The sequence below is a fragment of the Erythrolamprus reginae genome, chromosome 8, assembly GCF_031021105.1.
Source record: "Erythrolamprus reginae isolate rEryReg1 chromosome 8, rEryReg1.hap1, whole genome shotgun sequence".
NCBI lineage: Eukaryota > Metazoa > Chordata > Lepidosauria > Squamata > Dipsadidae > Erythrolamprus > Erythrolamprus reginae.
In genome coordinates this window covers 41,145,006-41,162,721 of record NC_091957.1, presented here as the reverse complement: position 1 = coordinate 41,162,721, position 17,716 = coordinate 41,145,006, and the positions used below count along the sequence as shown (strand labels likewise).

The 17,716-nt window shown below is 43.6% G+C and overlaps 1 protein-coding gene across 1 annotated transcript in view; it reads left to right on the top strand.

The window, feature by feature from the left end:
• Positions 1 to 17,716, top strand: part of DACH2 (dachshund family transcription factor 2) — a 386,481-nt gene that overhangs the window by 247,474 nt on the left and 121,291 nt on the right. Inside the window, exon 4 of the mRNA XM_070760141.1 lies at positions 1,349 to 1,474. Coding sequence (XP_070616242.1) covers positions 1,349 to 1,474 — 126 coding nt within the window. The remainder of the gene's footprint in view (positions 1 to 1,348; positions 1,475 to 17,716) is intronic.

Sequence of the window (17,716 nt, the reverse complement as noted above, 5' to 3'; positions counted from 1 at the left end):
AGTATCTGCAATAGTGTCATTATCTCTACTTTTCCAGACTTGTGGAAGGTGGCCAACGTATTTGAGTTTCACCTTCAGGATCTGGCCTTCTAAAGAGTTTAATAGTAAAACCATTTTTGTACAGCTACCCCCAAAACCTACACAGTTGTGTCCTAGGTCAACTCAACCAGGAGATGAACTGAACCCAAAGTGACCTTCACTTTTCTATTCTTCTTCCAGTCTACTGGTGCTGGAACATCTGATGGAGATAGAAACTGTAAGGCAATGTGTTCATAGTGGCAATTTTAGAATAGCTGTCTATGGGAAAGTATCAGTTATCTTCCAATGGGAGAAATATATAATTTACTGGTTGTTCAAAGACTGTTTTAAACAAATTCCATCAGTCCTAGGCAGCATCTGCCATGTCTTTAATATCCATCTGTTCAATCATTAATATCATTAATAATCCATCCATTAAGTTAGTTGCTCCATACATTTGTTTGGAATAATCTTATTAATGCATCTAACTGATATTAGTTTTAATTTCCACTAATTGTTCTGATTAATTAATAATGGATAGCCTCTATTAATCTGCAGATTCCCTTTTCTTTACTGTTTTTGTTAAGACTCTTAAGAATAGTTCTTATGAAAATGCAAATTTTCACTATGTGTATGTACACAATATGTAAGCTTTGAAAGTTGTAGGTTGCTCTTATAAAAAGTAGAAAGGAATCAATGTTTTCTGTAACGTAGCTTAGATTGTTGGATGGTTTCCCTCATCTAGGAATATTTGACTCATATTTTATTCACATTTTAAAGTAGAAGAACCAAAGTTTCAGTTCAAAAAAAATGTTAGAGAAAAATTCTGCTCCCAATGGTGGTCATAATTTGGAGATTATTCATAGTTTTATGGATGTTGAAATGTGGTCAAACTGGAAGATTAGTAATGTTTGGAATCTAATTTGATTACTTAATGTAAGTTTAATTCTTTTCTTTTCTTTTTCCCTTTTTCTTTCTCTCTTTTTCTTTCTTTCTTTCTCTTTCTCTTTCTCATTCCCTTTCTCTTTTACTTCTCTTTCTCATTCTCATTCCTTTTCTTTCCCTTTTTTCTTTCTCTTTCACTCTCTATCTCTTTCTTTTTCCCTTTCTCTCTTTTTCTTTCTCTTTCACTCTCTGTCATCCTCATTCCCTTTATTTTTCTCTTTTGTTCTTTCTCTCTTTCTCTCTCTCTCCCCATTCCCTCTCTTTCTGTTCCTCTCTTTTTCTGTTCCTCTCTTTCCCTTTCTCCGTCTGTCTCTTTCTCTATCCTTTTCTCTTTCTCTCTTTTTCTTTCCCTCTCTTTCTCTTTTTCTTCTGCTTCTACAAACAGGCCTCACAGCCATGGCTGAAGCAATGAAGTTGCAGAAGATTAAACTTATGGCCATGAACAGCCTCCACGGAAGCGGGAGTCAGAATGGGACCGAGTCGGAGAACGAAGAACTGAATTCGAATGCAGGTAAGGCAGGTCTCCACTGTGAATTGTTTGCACATCTGTGGAAATTGCCAGTTATCCAGGGTCATGGTTGTCCCAAAGATGCTTTTTTCAGAAGGCATCTGGACTTTCTGAAGGATTGCATTAGATGCAAAAAGAGTTTTCATTTTCTCTTCATTGCTATTTTGGATAAGATGCACATATTGTGTAGTGGGCTTCGGTAGGCAAAAAGCAGACCAGCATTTCGTGACTCAAAACTGTAATTTATACTCTAGGCCCACAGGGCTTTAAGCAACCATTATCCTTGAAAAAGCCCACCCCAAATCCCTGTAATTTATACTCCAGGCCAGAGGTAGGCAAAGTTGGCTCTTCTACAACATGTGGACTTAAATTCCCAGAATTCCTGAGCTAGCATGATTGGCTCAGGAATTCTGGGAGTTGAAGTCCCCAAGTCATAGAAGTGCCAACTTTGCCTATCCCTGCTCTAGGCCAATGATGGCGAATCTTTGTTTGCTCAGGTGCCAAAAGAACGTGCATGCCCGCATTAGCATACATGCATGTGCCCACACCCATAATGCAATGCCCTCCCTCCACGCATACATGCACAACTGCCCCTGTGCTCCCTCCTCTATAACCTTCATCATGTATTTTACTATGTGTATATGTCACATGTTTTGGGGGGTTTTTTTTGCTGAATTTGAAAATTAAGGGAGACTAGGATAGATCTATTTTGGCCTTATTTTGGCCTCATCAGCTAGGCATACCCACTGGGACTTGAACCTGCAACCTTTGCCTTGTAAGGCAGAGAATTATCCTCTAGGCTACAGTATCCAATCCCTTCAGCTCTGCACCAGGGAAGGGTTACATATTTTTGTGTCGAATCACCCTGGTGTATTGAAGGAACATCACAGCTCCTTATTTGCCTCTCAGCCCAACCCAGGGCCATTTCCAAGGCAGTTAATTTTATTGATAGCCGACAATTCTATCTGTATGTGTCACATGTTTTTTTGCTGAATTTGAAAATTAAGGGAGACTAGGATAGATCTATTTCGGCCTTATTTTGTTCTCATCAGCTAGCCATACCCACTGGGACTTGAATCTACAACCTTTGCCTTGTAAGGCAGAGAATTATCCTCTAGGCTACAGTATCCAATCCCTTCATATATATACGAAAACACACATACATACATACATACATACATACATACATACATACATATGTCACATGGTTTTTTTGCTGAATTTGAAAATTAATATATATATTCAGTACATAGCAGCACCCTTTAGAACAGTTATTTTACTGGGAAACAAGAAATCACATCACACCTAAAGCAGCTGCAGGAACACAGAATGGTAGATGACTTTCCATTATTGCCTTAATGCCAACATGAATTATGCTGGGTTTTTTTCCTTTAAGAAACCATCTGTAATTGGCAGGAAAAGCCCTACATGCATAGAAGATCCCCTGCCAAGCCCCACTGGGTTTTTATTCCATTTCCCCCCCCCCCTTCTATTTTGGCAACAGGTTTGTTTTCCCTTCTTTCTTTCTTTTTTAAAATGTTAATCATGCCTTTTGATTTTGGAAAATGGCAATGTGAAGGCTCCGCCTGTACAATTGTGTAGGTAACCTTATGCATTCACCTTATGCAAAATAACCTTTGTTTGCATGCCTAGAGGACAATTCAGAGGTTTGAAAGCATTAGTCATCCCCAGGTTACTTCCGAAGACCCGTGTGGGTAAATATTTAAGAACTGGGGGATGCAATTATGTCTTGCAATCTTCTGGAACAGCGGTCACCAACTGGTGTTCCGTTTTGGTGGTCTGCAGAAAAAGTATTTGCATTTTTTATATTGCATTAAGGTAGGGGTCCTCAAATTACGGCCCCTGGGCCGGATACGTGCAATGAACATTGGTGTTGCTGCAGAGAGTCTCCCCCTTCAAAGTCTTTTTGTGCAGGTTGGGGGGGGGGGGGAGAAATTCCACCTTGGGGTCTGCTTCAGCCTCTTGGTGTGGGATTTTGAGCAAAGGCTGGAGAGAAGTGCCGCTGATGGCAAAGAACCAGAGGGCCTCGTTCCAGTGGGGACTGCATCATGGCCTGGATCTGGCTGACCATCTCAGTCTGCTGATCCTCCAGGTGCCGATACCTGGCCTTGGATTTATTTATTGGATTAGATTTATTTATTTATTTATTAGATTTGTATGCCGCCCCTTTCCGTAGACTCGGGGCGGCTCACAACATAATACAACAATTCATAACAAATCTAATAATTTACAATTTAAAATGTAAAGTAGTTAAGAAAACCCCGTTTTTAAGCAGACATACCTACAAACATACCATGCATAAATTATATAGGCCCCGGGGGAGATATCTCAATTCCCCCATGCCTGACGACAAAGATGGGTTTTGAGGAGTTTACGAAAGGCAAGGAGGGTAGGGGCAGTTCTAATCTCTGGGGGGAGCTGGTTCCAGAGAGTCGGGGCCGCCACAGAGAAGACTCTTCCCCTGGGGCCCGCCAACCGACATTGTTTACTTGATGGGACCCGGAGAAGGCCGACTCTGTGGGATTCCCGCAGGTCTTCCCTTGCTTGGAAAGCCTATGCTCGTAGTCCTCAGTGAGGTGATTCTGCTGAGTCTCCTTCTTGGTCAGATCCAATTTGAACTGGGCCTTTTTGCCAACTCTTTCTCATGGAGGCTGCTTATCTCCAACACCTACTTCCTGTTCGGTCCTAAAGGAGCCTGGGCGGGGAAACGAGGAGTGGCTGGGAGAGAAGGGGCGAGTAGAGGCTGGTGAGGTGTCCCTTGATGTGAGTGACATCCAGTTGGCCATGCCCACTAAGTCACATGACCAACCGTCCAGTCATTAGGCCGATCATATTAGTGGTCCACGGGATTTAAAATTATGAATTTAGTGGTCCCTGAGGTCCGAAAGATTGGGGGCCCCCTCTTCTGGAAGATTTCAGAGGCTGGGTGGTAATAGGGTGATATGATTGACAACCTTGAATAACAGAATGAAAGAGTTGTAAGGGACCTTGGAGGTCTTGTAGTCCAACCCTCAGTAAACCCTATACTGTACCAGTGATGACGAACCTTTTTTTGCTCGGGTGCCAAAAGGGTGTGCATGTCCACGATAGTGCACACCTGTATGGCCACATCCATAATGCAATGTGGATTGCGCAGAATGCAGCTGCGAGAGCAATCATGGGCTTCCCTAGGTAAGCTCATGTTTCACCAGCACTCCGCAGTCTGCATTGGTTGCCGATCAGTTTCCGGTCACAATTCAAAGTGTTGGTTATGACCTATAAAGCCCTTCATGGCATCGGACCAGAATATCTCCGGGACTGCATTCTGCTGCACGAATCCCAGCGACCAGTTAGGTCCCACAGAGTTGGCCTTCTCCGGGTCCCGTCGACTAAACAATGTCATTTGGTGGGACCCAGGGGAAGAACCTTCTCTGTGGCGGCCCCAGCCCTCTGGAACCAGCTTCCTCCCCCTGGAGATTAGGATTGCCCCCACCCTCCTTGCCTTTCGTAAACTCCTTAAAACCCACCACTGCCCGTCAGGCATGGGGGAATTGAGACAACTCCCCTGGCCTATATAGTTTATGCATGGTATGTTTGTGTGTATGTATTGCTTTTAAATAAGGGTTTTTTAGATATTTTAATTACTAGATTTGTTATTGTATATTGTTTTTACTATTGCTGTGAGCTGCCCCGAGTCTACGGAGAGGGGCGGCATACAAATCTAATTAATAATAATAATAATAATAATAATAATAATAATGATAATAATAATAATGTCCTCCCTCCACACCCATTCACAACCCTCCACGCATGTACGTAGCCCTCATTGAAGCCTCTGGGGGCTCTGGATTGCAAAAAATGGCCTCAATGGGCCTACCAGAAATTAGTTTGCAAACTTTTGATAGGCCTGTTGTGCTGTTTTTCTCCTTCCCCAGACTTCAGGAGGCTTTCCTGAAGCCTAGAGAAGGTGAAAACAGCCTTTCCCCGCCTTCTGGCAGGCCGAAAATCAGCTGACCAATGTGAACATGTGTGCTGGAGCTGACATAGGGCAACACTCTGCATGCTCTCAGATATGGCTCCGTGTGCCATCTATGGCACCCCTGCCATGGGTTTGCAATCACGACCCTATACCATTTCAGACAAATAGTGGTTCAATCTCTTCTTAAAAACTTCCAGTGTACAAAACATCTGGAGATGTTGTTCCATTGATAGATTCTTCTCACTTCGCAACTTCCTTGCTCAATGTTTCTCAATTATTTTGTTACGCCACCCCCACACCAGGAAGAAGTAAACATTTCACGCTCCCCGCCAACTCTCCACCGGGATGATTGTTTGCAATATACAGCATTATTTTCGCTGAAAAAAACTCAAGCAGCTTATCAGCGTGATTGGGGTGTAATGTGTTTACGTGGCACCTTAATTTATTTGGCTTCCTGCTGTCTGCTGCCAACATTTTTAATAAAAATATGTTTATTAGATATACAGTGATCCCTCGATTTTCGCGGGTTCAAACTTTGCGAAACGGCTATACCACGGTTTTTCAAAAAATATTAATTAAAAAATACTCCGCGGTTTTTTTTCTATACCACGGTTTTTCCCACCCGATGACGTCATACGTCATCACCAAGAGTCACTTCTCTCTCTCTCTTTCTCTTTCTTTCCTGTCATTCTCTGCTTCAATCATTTTCTCATTTCTCTTTTTTCTCCCTTTTTCTATCATTTTTCTCTCTCTCTCTACCTTCCACTCTCCCCCCTCTTGCTCTCTCTCTCTCTTTCTCCCTCTCCCTCTCTGTGAGAACGCCTGCCCCACCTCTCCTGCAGCCCCCTCGCTGATAGCTGGGACGAAAGTGCTCTCAGCTAAGGGACTGTGAGAGGGGCGAGGCAGGCATTCTCAAAGCGCTCAGAGCGGCTACCGGCCGAATGAGGAGGATGAGAAGCCGTAGCCGCCAGCGCTGCTGCAGGAGGACCCGTGTCCGAAGAAAGCCAGTGAGAGGGGTGGATCGGGCGGGCGGGCAGTAGCGGTGAGGGGACCGGAGGCGCTGGGGGGGCAGGGGCAGCCGACATTCAAAGCAATCTTTGCCGGCCTCTGCACTTTCATTGCTCCCTGCCCTAATTTCAAGCCCGGCTCCTTGCGCTGCCTTGAAAAAGGGTGCGTGGGGGTAGTTTTTGGCTGTCCATAGCCAAACATGGTGTTTTTACTTCCGCACTGCTACTTCGCATAAAATCGACTTTCGCAGGAGGTCTTGGAACGTAACCCCCGCGAAAATCGAGGGAACACTGTATACATTAAAAACAGGGTACAGAAAAGTCAAGGGAATATATATATAATGTACATTCTAGCAATTATAGTTTACTTATATAGCATACGTGAGTGGGGAAGGAGAAAGGAAGAAAGGGAAAGGGATTTAGAAAGAAGGGAAAGAAATACAAGAGGAGGAGGGATAGAAAAATAGGTCAAGAAAGGAGTAGTAAGAAGAGTGTGGAGGGCCAGCGCTAGAGCTGGGGCTTCCATGTTTTGCGGCCTGTGGTTGAAGCATATAGGCTGCCAACATTTTTAAACACAGTAAACATACTGGCCTTTCCTTGTTTCCCGCCGTAGTCCCAATGAAGCCAAGCGCTACATACGCTTTCCTTGTCTTAACTTCCAGGAGACTCTCCGTCTCTCTCTTCCTTTCTTTTCATCCCTGTTAAATATTTTCCATGGTGTCTCTGAAGGGTATGTTATCTGCACTTCGTATCTCCTGCTCTGTGCTGTGTGCTATTGTTCAGTGCAAAATCCCCCCACTCCCTGTGGCAAAAAAAAACCATGTTCCCTGGGGTCACGCGCCAACCCGGGACCGCCTTCTGCCGCACGAATCCCAGCGACCAGTTAGGTCTCACAGAGTTGGCCTTCTCCGGGTACTGTCAACTAAACAATGTCGTTTGGCGGGACCCAGGGGAAGAGCCTTCTCTGTGGCGGCCCCGACCCTTTGGAACCAACTCCCCCCTTGCCTTTTGTAAGCTCCTTAAAACCCACCTCTGTCGTCAGGCATGGGGGAATTGAGACTTCCCCTTCCCCCTAGGCTTATAAAAATTTATGCATGGTATGTCAGTATGTATGATTGGTTTCTTAAATTGGGTTTTAAAAAAATTAACTTAAATATTAGATTTGTTTACATTGTATCATTATTGTTGCTAGCCGCCCCGAGTCTACGGAGAGGGGCGGCATACAAATCTGATTAATAAATAAATAAAATAATAAATAACCCTGGCATCGCTCCATGCCCCCACCCCGGGGGGGGGGAGCGCCCCACTATTTGAGAAACACTGGCCTTGCTCAACAAAACAAAAACACTGGGCTCAGCGGCGGTCATAAATCAAGGACCGCCTGCATCTGTATAATAAACCTGAGTTGTTGTACAATGTAACACCCAAGATTTGTGAGGTGGGGTGATAATACATAAGGTATTTGACCCATCAGTTTACCTCAGGGCTAAAAATGAACAAAATGGTGAGGCAAACCCAAAATAAAAGATGGCATTTGAAAGTCGTTTCTTCCGAGATCAGCACACATACACATATATATACACACACGCACAAACACACACAAAAGCAGTAAGCCACGTTCGCCGAGGCAAACATTTTATTTTAAGGAGACAGACCTAGAGTTTCTTTGATTCGAGGTTGCATTTAATAGCTTCTCTAATGGTTGCAACATGACCGCGCATCTTGATTCCAGCATGAATAACAACCTGTTCGTGTTTCATTTTGTTCCAAATGAGGAATTCTGTCTTTTTATTGTTTTAGGAAATTAGTCTGTGTACTATTGCTCCTGAAACTTTATAATTAATCACAAAAGGTTACGGCTTCTGAGAGTTTCGAGGGAGGGAGGGTAGGCGCTTGAATGATTATAACTGTAGCTGTCAAACCAGAAAAATGGGCCTTTTCGGCTGTTTTGAGCAGTGTATCTTCTGTTCTTTTTGAAGAGGTACCGCTAACACACAAACGCACACAGCGTACACACTACCTCACCACCGGTTTTCTTCAATCCCGTACCGTGTGGACGTGATGCGTGGACATGCATGCACAGTGCTGAAAATTCCAAAAATATCATACACACATACACACACACACACACACACACACACAAAAGCCAAAAACAAGATGGTGGTGCATGCGCACTGCCAGAAACTCAGCTTCATTGCAACATACCTGTTGTGGTTAGCTCTGGCCCAGCTCCTGCCCCAAGGACTGTGGATGTGGGGGAGACATCCACATGCTGCAGGCCTGTTTTGCCCCCGGTGGAATCTGCTGATGAAGGCTCCTCTGACCAAGAAAACATGAGTGACAGGGAGGAGGAGAGTGTGGCAGACAGCTCAGAAGGAGAACAATTATCTAGCTCCTCCTTGGATTCAGAACAAGAGTTAATGATACAGCCACGCATGCGGAGAGCGATGCATAGGCAGCAACAACTGAGAGATTATTATCAAAGAAAATGAGGCCACCTGGGGTTGGGTGGGGCTGTGGTCATTAGTGAGGCTGCTGTGGGTTTGGCCATTGTGGAGGATTATCTGATCGTTGTGTTTCGTGACTGCTTTACTGACTTTGACTTTTTGTGTGCTGATTTTTCCCCGCTTTGAAACTAAACCAGAGCAAAGTGTGTTTCACTTTGTGAAAGAAGAAGGACTGTGACTTGCCTCACAGCTGCAAGCTAAGTATCACAGAACCGATAAGGGACTTGTACAAATTACCAGTTTGTTTGGAGACGAGTGCTCTTTGCTATACCAAAAGAGGGCTTAGTTCAAGTGAATTTTCATTATAAAGAACGTTGTTTTGAATTTTCAAACGTGTGTGTGTCTGAAATTTGTACCTGTGAATTTTTGGGAGGAGTCTACCAGAGAGCCCGACAGAACAATACCCATGTCACGTGATCAAAATTCAGATGGTTGTCAGCTGACTTATGTTTATGACGGTTGCAGTGTCCCAGGGTCACATGACCCCTTTTGCAACCTTTTGACTAGCAAAGATCAGTGGAGAAGCCAGATTCCATCAACAACCAGATTACTAGCTTAACAACAACAGTGATTCACTTAGCAATTGCAGAAGGAAAAGTTGTAAACAGGGGCAAAACTCACTTAACAATTGTCTCGCTTAGCAACCACAGAAATTCTGGGCTCCACTGTGGTTGTAAGTCAAAGACCATAATTCATTTTTCTAATAGAATATTATATTTAGTTTTGGTTTTGCTGCCGTTGGAACCTTCAGTAAGAGTTGGACCTCGTAATGGACTGTTTTTTCTGTAGGTAAAACACAGTCCTATCAAACCCTCCAAACTGCAGTGATTGGAAAACTGGTGCTGTGGTTTCTTGCTAGGTCCGATCCCAATTGTGGTCATAGAGGAAGGACAAACCTCCTCCTCTTCCTCCTTCTCCCTCTCCTCCAATACCTTTATCAGACATTACCGATTGGACTCCTATAGGTCCGCTGACGCAGCCTTTGGTTGGAGAGTGCTGCAGAGGGTGTGTGAAACTCATGCTCCCCTTGCCCAGCCTTCTCCCACCCTGTCATCTTGATCTTGGGTATATCCCATGTTGGACTCTCCGCAGCAGTACATTGGAGAAGGACCGTTGAACTTTCATGAACGTTCTTCTTGATGCACTGCAAGGAGAGTTCAAACCCACCTGGCCATTTGGCCCAGGGGCGCAATTGTTTGTTGGTTTATAGTTTGGTTAATAAAGTTGTGTTTGTTTGCACTACTCCTTCGTTTTTATTGACTGAGCTATTGGGGGTGCCTACAGGGCGGAGCTAATTATTATGCTAATCTAACTCAGTCCCTAACCAATAAGGCTGAAGTATCACTTTCTGACCAAAGGCCGCGTCAATGGACCTAAACATGTCGGTGCGGCCCTTGTTGAACTCTCCTTGCAGTGCATCGAGAAGAACGTTCAGATAAGTTCAACGGTCCTTCTCCTTCTCCCCCTCTCCTCCTCTTCCTCCTTCTCTTCCTCCTCCTCCTTCTCCCCCTCTCCTCTTCCTTCTCTTTCTCCTCCTCATCTTCCTTCTCCCCTCCTTCTCTTTCTCCTTCTCTTTCTCCTCCTCTTCTTCCTTCTCCCCCTCTCCTCTTCCTCCTCCTCCTTCTCTCCCTCTCCTCTTCTTCCTTCTCCCCTCTCCTCTTCCTTCTCTTTCTCCTCCTCATCTTCCTTCTCCCCTCCTTCTCTTTCTCCTTCTCTTTCTCCTCCTCTTCTTCCTTCTCCCCCTCTCCTCTTCCTCCTTCTCTTTCTTCTCCTCCTTCTCCCCCTCTCCTCCTCTTCCTCCTTTCCCCCTCTCCTCTTCCTCCTTCTCTTTCTCTTCCTCCTTCTCCCCCTCTCCTCCTCTTCCTCCTTTCCCCCTCTCCTCTTCCTCCTTCTCTTTCTCTTCCTCTTCCTCCTTTCCCCCTCTCCTCTTCCTCCTTCTCTTTCTCTTCCTCCTTCTCCCCCTCTCCTCTTCCTCCTCTTTCTCCTCATCTTCCTTCTCCCCTCCTTCTCTTTCTCCTTCCCTTTCTCCTCCTCTTCTTCCTTCTCCCTCTCTCCTCTTCCTCCTTCTCTTTCTTCTCCTCCTTCTCCCCCTCTCCTCCTCTTCCTCCTTTCCCCCTCTCCTCTTCCTCCTTCTCATTCTCTTCCTCTTCCTCCTTTTCCCCTCTTCTCTTCCTCCTACTCTTCCTCCTCCTCCTTCTCCCCCTCTCCTCTTCTTCTTTCTCTTTCTCCTCCTCTTCTTCCTTCTCCACCTCTCCTCCTCCGCCTTCTCTTTCTCCTCCTCCTCCTCTCTTTAATCCTGCAAATCAGTACCTGTAAAAGATATTCCAACTTTTCATTGAATCACAGAGCAAATCATGCTTCCTAAACATTACATCAACTTTCTTTTCTTGACTCTCAAAACAATCTGAGATTAAGGCATAATGCTTATGCCCTGCGTGGAGAAACCTCTTTTCTCTTGCTTTGCTTCTACCTGTTGTTGGGTTTGTGGGTGTGCACGTGTGTGCATTTTCCCCACCTCCCACTCTGTACCTGCCATACAGGTTTAAAAAAAAAAAAAAAAAAATTCCCCCCCTTGTAAATGCAAACATCCTTCCCAATCTTTTTTTTCTTTTGTAAAAAAAAAACACACCACATACATCACTCAAAGGAATATTTAAAGGAGCATCAGGAGGGGAGGAACTCATTGGTTTAATGGAATGCTGTCAAGGAAAATCAGCATCACAAATGACACAAGGGCAAAATTGATACTTCTGCACTGACACGCTAAAAGAAAACCCTATGCATTATTTAGAAAATCCTCGAAAAATCTGTCAGCGGATTGCCGAGTTAGCAGAAGTGGGGTTGGAGCCGAAGGAGGTTCGGAGTTGAAGAGGTGTGTGGGCTGCTCCACGCCTGTAGCTTTTCATGTTCAGCCCCGTCCACGCAAACCTAGTGATTACCTGGTCAGCGATTCTCTTCCAAGCTCTTTTAGTGTCTTCAGTCAAAAGAAGTTCGAGTTTCTTTTTTTTTCTTCCAAAAAGTAGGCTTCTCATGCTACGGTTGGCTTTTGAGTTAATGAATGAGAGGAGGAGGAGGAGGAGAAGAAAGAAAGAAAGAGAGGAGGAGGAAGGAAAAGGAGGAGGAAGAAGAAGAAGAAGAGAAAGAAAGAGAGGAGGAGGAAGGAAAAGAAGGAGGAGGTGGAAGAAGAAGAAGAAGAAGAAGAAGAAGAGAAAGAAAGAGAGGAGGAGGAAGGAAAAGAAGGAGGAGGTGGAAGAAGAAGAAGAGAAAGAAAGAAAGAGAAAGAAAGAAAGAGAGGAGGAGGAAGGAAAAGGAGGAGGAGGTGGAAGAAGAAGAAGAAGAGGAGGAGGAGGAAGAGGAAGAAGAAGAACAAGAGGAGGAGGAGGAAGAAGAAGAACAAGAGGAAGAGGAAGAAGGAAGAAGAGATGTGTTCTGTGACAGACAAAAGCCAACCCGCCTTAAATCTGAGATTTACAAGACAACCCTCTGCCCTGTTGGCACTGAATATTCTGGGTAGCAACAACAGGGACTGAAAGCTCTCTCCATGCCATGGAAATGCGAATGCTCCATTGGATATCGGGCATCTCCCTTCTTGACCACATCACAAATGATACCATTCAACAACATTTTGGTGTGGCACCAAATATAGAGAAGGTGAGAGAAGACCGACTCCGCGGGTATGGACAGGTCCAGAAAGGAGCACCTTCCACCGTGGCCAAGGCTCTGTACCAACTAGAAGTCAACAGCTGGTGACCTTGCGGGCATCCAAAACAGAGATGGCAATACACCATTAACAAAGATATGAAAGCCATGGGGCTGTGCCATTGGAGTTGCAGTTGGCCATGCAAAGTGGCATTCAGTTATCCAAAAAAAAGAGGAGGAAGAGGATAGAGGAAAGAGGAGAAGGAGATTATTATTGTTGTTGTTGTTGTTGTTGTTATTATTATTATTATTATTATTATTAACAATACAACACAGCAAACATTTTGTTTGCTGGATTTCGTATTTCATCACCAGTCAGGCGCTTCCCAAGCACCTAGGACTGCGTGATGTAGCGGCGAATTATATATGCCAATCCCAGTAAAGCTGCCTTTTGCAATTGACAGATGGAGATTTTGTCAATTCCGATGGTTTTCAAATGTCTGCTGAGATCCTTTGGCACTGTGCCCAACGTGCCAAGGACCACTGGGACCACTTTCACTGGCTTATGCCAGGGTCATTGTAGCTCAATTTTCAGATCTTTGTACAGTATTTCGCATTTTTGTCTAGCTGCTTCTCAGTTCTGCTGTCTCCTGGGATTGTGGTGTTGATGGTCCATACTTTCCTTTTCTCCACAATCAGTATGTCTGGTGTGTTAAGTTTCAAAATTCGGTCAGTCAGAAGTCCTACAATAGTTTTGCTTGCTCATTTTCAACCACTTTTTCGGGCTTATGATCCCACCAGTTCTTTGCCACTGGGAAATGGTAGTTCCGGCACAAATTCCAGTGGATTATTATTATTATTATTATTATTATTGTTGTTGTTGTTGTTGTTGTTGTTGTTGTTGTCTGGTAAATGGTAGTTCTGGCACAAATTCCAGTGGAGGAATAACAATAACAATAATAATGAAAAAAAAATAAAAATAAAATAGAGATTGACCAAACTGATTCTTGCAGAGCTCCAGGAATGCTTCATAGGCTGAGGCAGCTCTTAGCCAAGCTGATTATGGAATTCACCAACCTGACTGAAATTCTTGTTTCCTTCCTTGGAAATTCTTCCTTCTAACCAGAAATTTATCCTCAGAGTTTTCCCGTAGCTGAAATTTGAGGAAAAGTTAGCAGGACAGTATTTTGAAAATATTTTGTAGTGGTTTTTTAATCCAATACGTGCAATCCAGAGTTGTAGCCACTGAGGTGAGCAGCTATGTAAACTAATATAAAGACCAAATATAAATACCTGTCAATGACTATTTCAGCTTCAATCGCAACAACACAAAAGCACGCAACAGATTCAAACTTAATATTAACCGCTCCAAACTTGACTGTAAAAAATATGACTTCAGCAACCGAGTTGTCGAAGCGTGGAACTCATTACCCAACTCAGTAGTGTCAACCCCTTCCTTACCCCCAACATTTCTCCCTTAGACTATCCACGATTGACCTCTCCAGGTTCCTTAGAGGTCAGTAAGGGGCGTGCATAAGTGCACCAGTGTGCCTTCTGTCCCTATCCAATTGTCTCTCCTTATCTCATTTATCTTTTCTTCCTTTCAAATATGTTCACCTATACTTTTATATCTTTTCTTCTATTCTTTTCTTTACTTATATTATTACATATCTATTCTCTTCAATGTGTATTATGTATTGGACAAAACAAACAAACAAGCAAATAAATAAATAAATACATTTTGTTTATTCAGTCTAATCCAGTGGTTTCCAACATTTTTTGGGCAGTGCCCCACCTAAGCATCTCCAAAAGGGCTATTGATGAGGCACTCAGAACATAGAAACATAGAAACATAGAAGTCTGACGGCAGAAAAAGACCTCATGGTCCATCTAGTCTGCCCTTATACTATTTTCTGTATTTTATCTTAGGATGGATATATGTTTATCCCAGGCGTGTTTAAATTCAGTTACTGTGGATTTATCTACCACATCTGCTGGAAGTTTGTTCCAAGGATCTACTACTCTTTCAGTCAAATAATATTTTCTCATGTTGCTTTTGATCTTTCCCCCAACTAACTTCAGATTGTGTCCCCTTGTTCTTGTGTTCACTTTCCTATTAAAAACACTTCCCTCCTGAACCTTATTTAACCCTTTAACATATTTAAATGTTTCGATCATGTCCCCCCTTTTCCTTCTGTCCTCCAGACTATACAGATTGAGTTCATTAAGTCTTTCCTGATACGTTTGATGCTTGAGACCTTCCACCGTTCTTGTAGCCCATCCAATTTTGTCAATATCTTTTTGTAGGTGAGGTCTCCAGAACTGAACACAGTATTCCAAATGTGGTCTCACCAGCGCTCTATATAGCGGGATCATAATCTCCCTCTTCCTGCTTGTTATACCTCTAGCTATGCAGCCAAGCATCCTACTTGCTTTCCCTACCGCCTGACTGCACTGTCCAGCCATTTTGAGACTGTCAGAAATCACTACCCCTAAATCCTTTTCTTCTGAAGTATTTGCTAACACAGAACTGCCAATACAATACTCAGATTGAGGATGCCTTTTCCCCACACTTGGAAACATTAAACATAGTTTTGTTCCTTTTATTTTCTTTAATCCAGTTTCGGGCTCCGAAACTCTTTACATTCACCAATCCTTTTCCTTCACAAATGTATAGTATCCGAGTGCAGAGGTCTAACTTCTTCAAACCTTTCAGTGATGGTGGGGGCGAAAGACATTCAGGGTGGACTAATCTTCATTCACCTCCCCCCCCCCCCCCAATCTTCTTACAGCAGCACTAATGGAAATGTATTTTGTTTAATGACTCTGAAATCCTGTTTGTAATTAGATGTGGGAATTGGTCTTACTTTGTAACAGATGATACTGGAATAATAATATGAGAGAAGCTACACTGTGGCCGCTCCCCTCCGAAATCTATATCATTTTTCACACTATTGACAGGAAGTGTGCTGGAGGGGGGGGGGGGAAACAGAGAAATACATAGAGATTGATTTTATTTTAAATAAAGAAGCGGGATTTTGTCCCATCCAGTCTTATTCACCATAATGTTATTTATGGCTTCGCCTTGCAGGCCTATTTGTTCTTCTTTTCCACGCCAGATTGGACTGTGGCTGGTTATGGTGGGGTAGGAAATTTGGTCAGGAGGCATTTTTAGCAAGTGTGAACTTTATTCTGACTCATCCCATGGCTGTTCTTTGCATATTTTTAAAATCTCTTCTTTTTGAGACAAAGCAATTTTCTAACTTTATGGAAATCTAAAGAGACCCATTAATAGGAAAGAAAAGTAATTCCACTTGTTTCCCTAAATGTCTCCTTCCTCCCTTCCTTTCCCCCTTACCTTTCTGAGATCCATCCTTCCTTCCTTCCTTCCTTCCTTCCTTTCTCTCTCTCTCTCTTTCTTTTTCCTTCCTTCCTTCCTTTCTCTCCCTCTCTTTCTTTTTTCTTCCTTCCTTCCTTCCTTCCTCTCTCTCTCTCTCTTTTTCCTTCCTTCCTTCCTTTCTTTCTCTCCCTCTCTTTCTTTTTCCTTCCTTCCTTCCTTCCTTCCTTCCTTCCTTCCTTCCTCATAGTGACACAGTGGTTAGAATGCAGTACTGCAGACTACTGCCAGCTGACTACAGTCCGGAAGAAGTTGGGCGGCCTATAAATGTAATAATAATAATAATAATAATAGTAATAGCAATAATAATAATAACAACAACAACAAACAACTATTATTGTTATTAATAATAATAATAGTTGTTAATAATAATAATAGCAATAGCAATAATAATAACAACAACAACAAATAACTATTATTACTATTAATAATAATAATAGTTGTTAATAATAATAATAATAATAATAATAATAATAATAATAATAATAATAATAATAATTTTTTAGTTTGAATCTCCCCAGGCTCAAGGTTGACTCAGACTTCCATCCTTCGGAGATGCATAAAACGAGGACCCAGATTGTTGGGGCAATATATATGATGACTTTGTAAACCATTTAGAAAGGGCTGTAAAACACTGTTAAGTCTAAGTGCTATTGGGATCTTCCTTCCTTCTGTTTAGAATGCAGTATTGCAGGCTGACTCTGCTCATTGCCAGCAGTTTGATCCTGAGGGGTCTACTCACCCTTCCATCCTTCCGAGGTAGGAAAAATGAGGACCCAGATTGTTGGGGGCAATATGCGGACTCTCTAAACTGCTTAGAAAAGGCTGTAAAAGCACTATGAAGCGGTATATAAGTCTAAAGGCTATTGCTACTGCTTTATCCTCTTAAAGAAACAGCTCAAGCTTCTTTGGCATGTTTTGTGATGTCCCGATGTGCTCAACCCGTGATGGCGAAACTATGGCACACGTGCCACAGGTGGTACACAAAGCCATATTGCAGGGCATGTGAGACATTGCCCTATGTCAGCTCCAGCGCACATGTGCACCCTTGCCAGTTGATTTTTGGTCTTGGGTAAGCATTTTTTTGGCCTTGGGATGCTTCGGGGAAGCCCCGGAGTGCCAAAAAAATCCACCCAACAGACGATATCGGAAGTTTAGAAAACACACTTCTGGTTTGCCCGTGGTGCTGTTTTTTGCACTCTGGAGAGTGCAAAAATGTCTGAAGCTTCAGTGAGGTCTGTGCACATGCGCAGTGATGAGGCGGGGGGAGAATTGTGCACATGCATGGGGGCAGCATGGAGGGGTGCATGCGTGGTGGGAAGGGGTGTGCGCAAGTGCACAAATGATAGCACACCCACACCCACCCTTTTGGCACCCGGAGCAAAAAAGGTTCACCATCATTGTACTAGACCAGTGATGGCGAACCTTTTATCCTCGGGTGCTGAAAAAGCATGAGTATGTGGTATTGCACATGCAGGAGTGCCCACGCCCATAATTCAATGCCTGGGGAGGGCAAATACAGTTTTCCCTGGCTGCTGGAAGCCCTCTGGAGGCCACAGACAGCCTGTTTCCCAACTTGTTGTAGACCCAATAGACTCATATTTTGTCATTCCCAGATTCCAAAGGCTTCCCTGGAGCCAGGGGAGGGTAAAAACGCCCTCCCCCATCCCGCAGGAGGCTCTCTGGAAGCCAAAACCAGCCTCCCAGAGCCTCTTT